General features: G+C 30.5%; 1 protein-coding gene across 1 annotated transcript; it reads right to left on the bottom strand.

Moving 5' to 3' along the window:
* Positions 1 to 10127: 10127 nt before the first annotated feature.
* LOC103485741 (basic blue protein-like) lies at positions 10128 to 12092 on the bottom strand. Its single transcript, XM_008443437.3, has 2 exons — positions 11791 to 12092; positions 10128 to 10467 (listed from the first exon to the last, which is right to left on the bottom strand). Exons 1-2 carry the CDS (start codon positions 11987 to 11989, stop codon positions 10268 to 10270), a joined length of 399 nt encoding a protein of 132 aa, XP_008441659.3. The 5' UTR covers positions 11990 to 12092; the 3' UTR covers positions 10128 to 10267.

The raw sequence follows: 12092 nt of genomic DNA, 5'->3' as shown, positions 1-12092 counted from the left end.
AACTTACGAGTATGAAGTCAAGAAGCCTAATCGACATCACTAAAAGCATTAATATATGAAAAGACCTTAAAGCTTTTAGGAAATCCCTTGTCCAGATGTTCCTTTGAGATATCGAAGCAAAGTTTGAGTTGTTGTCAAATGTGGTTGTTTCAGGTTTACTACATATTAGGTGAGCTTTGTATGTCGCTAACATAATGTCGATTTGAGCAACAACGATAAGGTATAATAACCAACCAATGAGATGCCTATAAAAGGAAGAATACTCAAGTAGTTTGGCATCATTAGCTTGTAGCTTTATGTTCGGACACATAGGAAGAGGTGCTGGTTTAGAGACAAGGAAAGCCACTATCTTCAAGTAAGTGCAACGCATAGTGCCTTTGAGATACAAAAAGACCAGTTGAGGATTGAGCCAACTCCAATTCTAAAAAATACTTTAGACAATCAAGGTTTTTTTAGTTTAAAGGAAAAGTTCAGATGTTGTTTCAACTTGTCAAAATCAATAAATGATGCACCAGTAATTATTATGTCATCAACATACACTAACAAAGCAATGAATCCTTTTCTCGAGCTATGAGTAAAAAGTGATTTATCCAATTTGGGTTGCAAGAATCCCAAAGATAAAAGTGCATGAGAGAACTTGTTGAAAATGCTTGTTTAAGTCTATAAATTGATTTATGAATTTTGCAAACCAAATGATCTCGATCGGTACTAACAACAACATTATATTTATATCCTAATGATAGATCCATGTACACACTTTTTCAACATTGTTGACATTGAGTTGAATTAAACTCCTAGTTCATAGAAACTGCTGAAGTACGCTCTAGTAGAACTTTGACAGCAACATGTGAGAATGTTTCAACATAAGGTACAAAGACTTTCAAGTTTGGTTAATTTAAATTTGGTTCTTAAACTTTCAAAAAGTGACCAAAATGAATAAAGTTTAAAAGTACCATAAAGGTCAAAATGAACAATTTAAAGTATAAAGACCAAAATAAATAAAAGTTGTAAGTATATAAATATTTTGTAGGTAGAAAGGCTAAAATAGATCAAAACGAACTAAAGTTGACTCGGTGATATTGACATGATCTCTATCTGTAGAGGTCGAAGATTCCATTTCTCACCTTATAGCTGTATTAAAAAAGAAAAAAGAAATCAAAACCGAAAGTAAGTGGACTAAGGCCACATTGACATGGAGGAACGGGTTTAAATCAAGGGGTTTTTAACTCAAATAGCCTAATTTGGCTATTGATTTTACACTATGGGCCTAACTTGTCCATAAATTACACTAAGGTCCTAATTAGGCTAATAATTTACACAAAAGTATGGCCCAAATTACAACAGTACCCATATTAAATGATTTACAAATTAAAAAAAATGGTAAGTGATACGTTAATTAATGGCATGAAAATGGGGAGTTTATGAACCACGTGAGGAAATTCTCAACGGGCAATTACGGAATCAATTCATCGTGCGCAAAAAAATTTCTTCAACCGATTGTTAGGGTTTTGTAAAGCTCCTTCATCTCTTCCGCAGCATTCTTCCCTTTTGGTGAGTTTTTTTTTTCTATTCTTATCTCGAACTAAAGGGGGTATAATGGAATTTTCTTTCACTCAATGACGTTTTCAATTAATCATTCTTCAACAGACATTCAAGGTTCGGAAACTTCGTTGTAAAACTCTGTTTTGAAGCATTCCATTAGAGTTCCGGTGAGTATTCTATTACTGGGATTAAGGGAATATATGTTGGATATCCACTTATTTATTGAACAATCTTCCATTACTGTGATTAGAATGTCAAAGAAATTAGGGTATTTAAGTGAAGCTACTGTGTGTATACCATAAATTGCATGCTGTAAATATTTGTTGTTATAACACAAATCTGAATTTTATATTCTATATGACCTTAAAGTGTAGATACTCTGTGAAAAACATATATTTAGTAATGCATGTTGTATATATTTCCTGATTAAATCGACATTTTGAAGTATGTATATATTTAAGTGATTACATAGTTTTGAAACAACCAATTATAAGTGCAGATACTCTGTGTATACCATAAATTGCATGATGTACATATTTGTTGTTATACCATAAATCTGAATCTTATATTATATAGACCTTAGAGTGTAGATACTCTGTTGAAAACATACATTTAGTAATTATAAGTGCAGATATTCTGTATATATTTAAGAGATTCTATAGTTTTGAAACAAACAATTATAAGTGTAGTATACCAAAAATTGATGGATGTACATATTTGTTGTTATACCAAAAATTTGAACTTTATATTGTATAATAATATGTAGGATAAGGTTGAAAAACAATGGTTCGTAGAAGCATAAGATGCCTAGGATCGAGGCTGAACAAGATTAAATCAAACAAGGATGATCCTATTGTGATCGACGATAATACAAAGGTATAGTTGATATTTACTGAATTGAAATTCTATATTGTACATATAAAAAGAAATATAATATGTGTATATATCGTAGGAAGAAATAAGAAATGAAGAACAAATGAAATTCCAACCACTAGAAACAATTTATCCAGAAGATGATGAAAAAGATTTAAGAGAGCCGACACGTACACAGATTGTTATATACCATGATCAAAAGATTATGAAAACGGATGTGGTTTTTGAAACTCCGGTTGCCAAAATGCCAAAAAAGATCAAATGAAAACAAACGAAAAAAAGTAAGCATATGTTATATTTACTAATGTATATATATTTTATATGATTTAAAATGCTAATTCCCATAATTATATTTGTTTGTAGAATAATGAAAGAGAAACATCGTATGATGTACCATTAAACTTCTCATTGGAGTCTGATGAGGTTTATTTATAATTTGAACATGTACGTATATAGCGCAAAGGAAATTATCCGTAAATGTGTTCAAGGGGAAGGGAAGGTAACCCAAACTGAACATGTATGTATATATGAAACGTAGGTATGTAAATAACTATCATTAGATTACTATAAGGTTTTTATTGTTCATATGAAATGTAGGTATCTAAGAAGAGAAAGTTAGAGAAAGATGTGAAAGCAAGGGAACAGAAGGAAATAAAAAAAAAGTGATAAGAAAAAAGAGGTAAAAAAAATACAAATGTGAAGAAAGAAACAAGAAAATGAAATACTAAGGTATACAAAATATGTGTATACAATATTGCAGTTGATTAAAATGCATTTAATTATCACTAACAAATGATGTTACTAATATTGATTCATAAATCGACTAAGGATAAAAGAAGGGGGAAAAAACAGCTGACGTAGAGGAAGATTATGAGGTATTCATGGCTATGATGAAATATACTTTAGGTATTGTTAGTGTTTAGTATATATTAAGTATACATATAATGATATTGTTCTTTATATTATGTGTGCAGGGTGCACCATTGATCCTGAAAATGAGCCAATGGTCTAGAGTGCAAAAATTGAACATCTATGCAAGATTAGATGTAATTAGAAATATTAAAAAAAAAAATTAACTAGTAGGGAATTAGAAGTGTTTAGAAATACAACTTTTGGTAGTTTTCTAGATCTCAAAATTTTCAAATTTTAAAGCCAACTCTTATACCACATAATCAAACGTCAATGTACATTGATGAAGGACGATGAGTTGTGGTTGAAGGAACTATAGCCAAATTTCATATTAGGGAATTTGAGACAATAACTGGTTTGAATTGTGGTCCATTGCCAAAAGTGGATATTTCTAAGGTGAAGGGCAAATTCTTTCAAAGTACTTCAAGAATGAAGATCCTATACCGAGGTCTAGGGTTTCCTTTTTATTTAATGAATCGAAAAAACTGAAGGAGGAAGATAAAATTAAGATGACAAAAATATACTTAGAGAATTTCCTTCTTGGAAAAAAAATCACAACTGGACGTGATTTGGAACACATCAAATTACTGGATAATGAAAAACAGTTTGATGCGTTTCCATGGGGTAGGATAGGTTATAATGTACTGATTGATTCTATTAAAAAATCTATAAAAAACCCCACTGCCCTAGCTATCAGAATTTTTGGATTTGTGTATTCCTTATTAGTATGGGTCTATGAGTGCATCCCACTGTTGACCGGTCCTTCAATGCACTAAAAGTTGATGACAGAAAGATCTACATGATGAACTAGGTAGTTCATAGCCACCCAGAATGGAAAGAACGGGTAGAAAAGGTCTTCAACAATGATCAGATTTGATTTGAAACTGTATATTTCATACATACCGTTAATATTTAATATTTACATGCAAATAGTATTAACTCATATCTGAATGTGATTTCTGAAACAGTTCCACTACAAGGCCATGTTTGAGGATGATTTCGTGGAACCAAGCACGTTTCATGAAAGGAAAATGGGAGAGGAAACTCATGAAACATTTGAGAGAGGTGAATGCTCACAGCAACCTAAGTCATCCAATGAAGAAATTCCTTATTACTTCCTCAATTTTCAAGAACTGATTATGGCCAACGATCAATGTTTAAACCAGATATTGGACAAGTTGATTGAGGATGTCGAATGTCTCAAAAATATGTTTAAAGAAAAGGTAACTGAAATAGTATAAAATAATGAAAATATATAAATGGATGACAATAATGATGGAGATGAAAGAGATACAAATAATGAGAATGTTGATAATAAAGTTGATAGGCATGTTACTAATCAGCAGGTAGATTTTCTATTCATAGCTATATTATGCTTTATAGTTTCTTCTGTATATTAGATATATATAGACGTATATTGTTTCACGCTGACTATAATGATGAACAAGATGGAAACGATACAAGAGAAAATGAAGAGCAAGAGGTATATTAGACAGTTATATATCTGTATTTGTAATCTATTATACTGTATATTACATACTAATTATGAATATTAACAAGGATGACAAAATGATTTGCTTGATGATGTAGTATACAGCACTGCTCTTCTAAATGAAGTAGACAAAATTGAGAAAGAAGCAATAAAAATGAAGGTAAGTAATTTAGTCATTATAATTATTATATTTCAATATATATGTAGTTTGAAATTATGAAAAATTACGCATCATGTGCTTTATGTAGAAGAAAAAATTAGAAAAAAAACCGCTCAAAGACCTGTCGCTGTTAGGACTACTACAATTACTGTATGTATATTTCTAATGTAGATAATATGTATGACATCATATTGAATATGTACCTAACTAATTATTGAATGGAATAATAGTCTTATCAACAAGCAGTAAGGAAGAGCATGAGGAGAGGGAATTTACCTTGAAGGATATTGAGATTGCCATACACAATGAAATTTGGTTCTGCGGAGCCAAAAAAGGAAAAAAATAGAGTTTAATGTTCAAGGATTTGAACCACCATGTTTTAAATTATTCTCCCAAGGACTGTAGAACATTGTGTTATTTGGATCTGATTATGTTATATTGAACTGAAGAAACAATTTTGTTATTTAGAATTTAGTAATTTGGATTATGTTATTTGCTTTGAAAGTTAGACTGTAGTAATTAGGTCAAGTGGATTTCATGAATAGCTGTCAATATACAATGTTGAATTTCAGGAATATCCCAAATTCTATATTATGTTTGTTAACAGATGTTTGTTTAAAACATGATATTAATTGAGAGGTTTATTTATGTAAAGGAACATGACTCTAATTCAGATTATTGAAAGCAACTCTGGGATGTACCAACATTTTTCAAGTTACTGAAATTGAAAACAATCTAATAATACACTTTTCGACTGACATAGTATATATTAAATAAAATAGTGTATATCAGTCAAGATACTATATATTAAAATTTGAAGTTAACTGAAATTAACAATATTAAATACAATATTGGAACGTATTGAACTGCAAAGTTTGACCTAAAAAACTAAGGCAAATAATGTATACATTAAAATGGAAAGAACATCATGTGGTTGAAAAATAGGAAAATAATGTAGAGTATATTTTCAGTATTATGCAGTATATAGTACCATAAAAGTAAGGAAAATTTAGGAAACGTTTATAATTGAAATTAAAATTTTAACAACATTACAATATAAAAAATTTAATTATAAGTATAAATCATAATAAATGAAGAATAATCTAGTTCAATAAGGAAAACTTGCATCTCTTGCGGTTATGACCAACACGTTCACAACGGTCACATTTAATGTGTCTCTTGAACTCCATTTTGTAAGGAATTCTAATCTTCTTCGGTCGACCAACAACACGTTTTATATTGGGGGGAAGAATGACAATGGACATAATATCATCAGGTATTTGCCATTGACGATGATCGCCTAAGGGAATTATTACTTCTTTATATATTGAACTCAAAGTGCTATTCAAGTAAAGGGGGGAGACATATGACTTAATTGATAAATGTTTCATGGTGAAAACAGCATATGCATGTGCACAAGGTATTTCCAATATATTCCACATCCTATAACTACAAACCTTCGGAAGGTAAGTAAATCACATATTGGGAAGTACCATCTACGACCTGGTATTTCATGTTATTAACTGGATTAACCTACAATGTCAAAATATAAGAGTCTTATATAATGTATATATGAAATATGGAGATGGATATTAAACATATGTAAGAATAGTTAAAATGACCATACGACATTGATCGATTATGTTTGATCTGATCCCTTAATATACCTTCAATGGTTTTAGTGAAATCAGTAACTTGATAATCAACTTCATTTCTTCGTTCAAAAGACCATCTTTGCAACATCATTCACAAAATACTTTGCAAGATACTTTTGTGGTTTCAAGCACCACAACATCATTGAACATATTGGTAACTCCCTAGCTTTCAGCATAGCACAATTCAAACTCTCAGATATATTAGTGGTCATGACATTATATCTCCTATGTGGTGAGTAGGCACGAGATCATTGAGCAAAACCAATGGATTCAAGCTCCTCATGTATACTAGAGGCAGAAGATCCCAACAAACGCATTTCGTGTTCGAAGTCTAAAATATTAAATATCTTCTCACATGCATGAAATACAGTATTCACTATTCTCTTATACTTCAACTTGAGGTTCCTAAGTAAATGAACAAGGCACATGCAATGTAAAACATTTGGAAATACTATCTTTATAGCTTTGCATATACTTTTATGCCTATCAGATACTATGACAACCTTATTTCGACTACCTATAATTCTCTTCAATTGGTTAGAAAACCAGGTCTACGAGGAATCATTCTCAGAATCCACAACACAAAAGACTAGTGGAAAAATTTGATCATTGGCATCAGGTTTTAAAGCAGATAACAAAGTACCATCGTACTTATTCTTCAAACTTGTTCCATCAATAGAAATGACTGGACGACAATGTTGCCAACAAGAAATGGAAGCATATAATACCATGAAGAAGTAAAGAAATCTACCATTGACATCAACTTTGTATTCAACAACAAAACCTATCAACATACAAAAAATAAGAACATATAACGAAAACATGTTAAAGAAATAATGCAGAAAATTGTATAATAATATTCACATGTATATTGTGAATATACCTAGGTTGTTGAGTTCCAATATGTATGCAAATCTAGGTAACATCTTGTAGGAGTCCTCTGGAGATCCGCGAATATCATCCAACGCAGTCTCACGAGCACGCCATGCTTTTTGGTAGGATATACTTAAATCACGTTCAGCACGAATGAAACGAACTATATCTTTGGAAATTGACAATTCAGAACCAGCTAAGGAAATTTTGTTCTTAATTAGGTCCTTGATAACAGTAAAGGTGGCATGTCTATGATCGGTTAATGGAACATCTACTGGACATGTATATTCAGAATCAAATCTAGTAAGAACCCATTATGACCTATCCCCATGAATACAATAAGAAGCATGCAAGGACCATTTGCAATTTTAAATGGCGCATTGCAAAATCATAACTTCCTTGTTCGATTTCATAGTAACGTATTAGAAATTATCTCTAAGAGCAATGACTTGTACACACTGTTTGAACAAAGATTTGGTTGAAAACATGTCTTGGACTTTCAATGCAAAATTGAAATCTACCTTAGACATATCTATGGTCTAAAAAAACCGACCCACATCATCATGGATTTGAGTTTGAAAAGAACTCGACGTCGATGAACCCAAACAAATAGATAAAGGGCCAACAGAATGAACAACAATAGCAATATGACACTTAACATTCAATGTTACTATATGGTATACCCATTTAACATCATTATCGTTCGTTATAGCCAAATCCTTCTTAACACATTCTATAGGACCTAGGCAAAGGTATATATCAATATTGTTCATATCAATAATACTGCCTAACTTGGATCTAAGGCTACTATACAATTCTTTATAACACATATGTTCGTTAACTATAATCTCAGATACACTAAAACTAACGTAATTGTGTGATTCATTGAAAAAAACATCGAAGTATACTGCAATTCTGGCCATCATGACAAACACATTACAAATATATTACTATATTACTATATGACAAAATGTATGTATTATGTTAAATAATAAGGGGTACATATCCAAATTAATATACCGCAATACTGACCATCCGGACGACTGTATGTATTATGGTAAATATGAAGGGATATATATTTACAAAAAACAGAGAAGATAAATAACTAGCGTATCAAAACTTATAAATCTAAAATACATCTCAGGGAATATAAGGTTAGACTTTCTCGGAATACTATGATTTAATAGAGTACAAAACAAGGGAGGAATGAAGGCAGATGGACTCATCTAATAGCTGAACGCCGGTGAAGCTTTGAATAGTGATATAATATAAATATCCGGCGGTAGATGAAATATCCGACGGTGGAAAAAATATATTGAATTGGTGGAGGACTTTCGGGGGTGAAGGATTTTTAAATTATTCTGACAAATTGGAAGAAGAAAGAAGAAGACGTGAGCAGAAGACGACGTTTAGTAAGCAACAAATTGGAAGAAGAAAGCAGAAGACAGGGGAGAATATAATAAATTGCATTTACAAATATACTTTTGAACAATGGAAATAATTAAGAAATATATTTTTGAATAATATTACCGCATTAAAACATATATTATTTGATGATAAATAAATTGCATTTATACAAGGAAACGTTTTTTTAATTTATTTAATTATTTAATATTAATTAAAAATACAAATAAGAAAATTATAATGTTTACAATTATCATAACAATAATGAAATTAAGAAAATAATTAAATCTTAAATTCGAATTTGGAATATATTAAATGTCAATCATAAATATAAAATGGTCCTAAGTGAATTCCTGTTTAGATGAAAAGTTAAACATTTAGGATATTTCCAAAATTTCTTACACAAATTAGGCATCATCTCTATTCTGCTTGTGGGGTCCTATTAGAATAACTTAGCTTTATACATCCATTAGTAAGCTTAATTAAAAATGGGGTCCAATGTACCATCCATTATGAAATCTTGTAATCTTATTGAATTGGGAAAAATCCTCAATCCAATTATATTTTGATTATGTAGTGGGACCCACATATTTTGTAAGAATATTTTTGTCTCAGTTTCCTTCCTTTTTACTTCATAGATGAAAGTGTCGATAGGAATTGTAACAATTTTAGAACCCTTTCTTTATCTTATCGATCTACTTATTATGGCGTTGAAGACGATAGAAGTTAAGATACTGATACCTTTAGCAATTTTATTTTGTTTGGTCGTGTTCAGTGCTGTCAATATAAAAAAGAAAAAAAGAAAAATAGGGTGATGGGAATATAATATAGGTTCGTTTGTAATTTGAAATAAACATGCTCCATCACAATCATAGTCTTTTTGAAAAATTAGATTGAGTAAACACCGGTAATTCTAAATTGTTTCAATCCCATCCCTTTTCTCCAATTTGTTTTTCAAATCACCTCAATTATCCAAAAAACTCCCGGTTGCGCCACTTCTCATTCTACATTCTACCTGTATTTATTACACGGCCTAAACCAGTATATTACACCTTATTTTAACCAAACCCACGAACCACGGTGGTCTTCATAAGTAATCAAAATCTGAATTTTACCGAAGGAGCAATTAAAGAGAAACGACAGTTGGCAAGCATTTCAGCTATATATGTCTGGAAGAAGTAAATGACATTTCAGCTAGAAAAAGAAAAAAGAAAAAGAAAAAGGAAACACTCCCACAATATACTATATACTTATAGTTATATAAATAAAGGACAATACATACGTACAATAACTTTTATTTTAACAGCAGTAAATAAACATATCAAAAAAAAAAAAGAGGGTGAAATTATTTTAATTAGATCAGAGAGCATTGACGGCGATCTTCATGCCGGCCTCACAGTGGCCGGGGAAGTTGCAGATGAAATAGCTCTGTCCTTTGGGTAATTTGATCTGATCGCTGCCGGTGTTGTACACTTTGGCACCCCCCGGAGTTTTGCAGGAGGCGTACCCAGCTTTGTTCACCACCACCACGTTATGAATTGATGAGTCGTAATTGAACTCTGCGAACAAATTTACCCTCATACATACCCTCATTCCACTATATATCTATATTGTTTCCCGAAATAATTTAAATACCATTTTCATCCCTGAATTAGGTTACTAACCCTTTTCAGTTTAATTTTGTTTTGATTTTCAAATGTAAACTGTTTTAAATGAAAAAATCGTTAAACACTTACAAATTTTTAAGAATGACAAATCCAAATATTTTAGGATTGTTATTTATAAATAAGAAATGCATCTTTTTTTCTTAGTTTTGAATTTAATTTCATTTGATATGTGGGTTTTTATTGAATTTATAATCATACGGTGTGATTTCTTTTTAGTTAGTTCTGATAGTGACAAAAAAAAAAAAAAAATTTGTAAACACAGATTAAAACATTAGTTTAATAATATTTTAAATTAGAAAGATTAAAATAATATTTCATAAAAATTAATTACTAAAAATTAATATTGGCAATTCCCAACCGAAACTAATCGTTCGATTAGAAACTAAATGAGAAAAGAATTTAGAAATTAAATGTAAATCACCAACCTTAAAAACTAAGGACAAAATGAAAGTAAAATCAAAATTTCAAAAAGATGTAAAATTTTAAAATTTAATTACTAAACAAAAAAAACGCAAAATTTGAAGTGTGGATCTCAAACTATACTGAGAAACGTTCAATAGATTAATTTTCTTTTTATTTTATTTTGTGGTATCAATGGAATGGCATATTTTTCCTAGATGTTGGTAAATACATACATACGTAATTAGATTGATTAGATTAGTGTTTATACGAAAATTTGAATCTATTGAGTTGACAGCTCAAAGAATTCAAATAAGGTTTTTTTTTTTTTCTTTTTTAAATTTTAATCTTAAATACGTAAATTTTGTAAATCTATAATATATAATTAATAACTAAATCTTATTAAATTCAAACATAAAATACTAAATGTGTATGATATTTAATACAAAACATTTATAAAAAAAATATCATAACAATTCTAGAACAAAAATATTAAAAATTCACAAATTAATAATCCTAAATAACTAAATGTCAAAATACAAATAAATTGAATTGGATTCCATTAACACTTTTTTTTTTTTCCTTTTTGTTAACATGCAACTTAATCCAACAAAAAAAGAAAAAGAAAAATAGAAAATGTTTAACTCTAACACAACCCAAGAATAAAACCAATACAATCCAACCTTAAATATAAGTTGGATATTAGAAATAAATTGAAGGATTCACTTTAATCCTACCTCTTGGTGTTTGTAAAAAGAGTGTCTTGTTTTCAAATATTTTTGAAGAAATAGAAAATGGAGGAAGGAGTGGACTTACTGAGAATATCACCGGCACGAAAACGTATTCCTTTGGGCCAATTTTGGACGTTAAAGGTCCATCCACTGGAGCCGCCGACATCGTAAACGGCTGCCTCCACGCTTTCCAACTGAGACATCATAACTAACCCTATAACGGCGGCAACAGCGACGCCTCTTCCGATTGCACTGCCTCTTCCCTCACCCACCTTAATTCCCATTTTGCCTTTTCTTTTCTTTTCTTTTCTTTCTTTTTTCTTTTCCTTTATATTATATATTGAAAGAAACGTAAATGCCAATGGTAATTGAAGCTAAGGAAAGGGG

The sequence above is a fragment of the Cucumis melo genome, chromosome 3, assembly GCF_025177605.1.
Source record: "Cucumis melo cultivar AY chromosome 3, USDA_Cmelo_AY_1.0, whole genome shotgun sequence".
NCBI classification, from domain to species: Eukaryota; Viridiplantae; Streptophyta; class Magnoliopsida; order Cucurbitales; family Cucurbitaceae; genus Cucumis; species Cucumis melo.
The sequence above is the reverse complement of the archived record's forward strand: the minus strand, read 5'-3'. Positions and strand labels throughout refer to the sequence as shown.

Coding starts and splice junctions, on each gene's coding strand:
- LOC103485741 (XM_008443437.3), bottom strand. CDS start 11,989: ATGGGAATTAAGGTGGGTGAGGGAAGAGGCAGTGCAATCGGAAGAGGC. Junction 10,468..11,790: donor TCGTGCCGGTGATATTCTCA/GTAAGTCCACTC, acceptor ATTTGTTCGCAG/AGTTCAATTACGACTCATCA.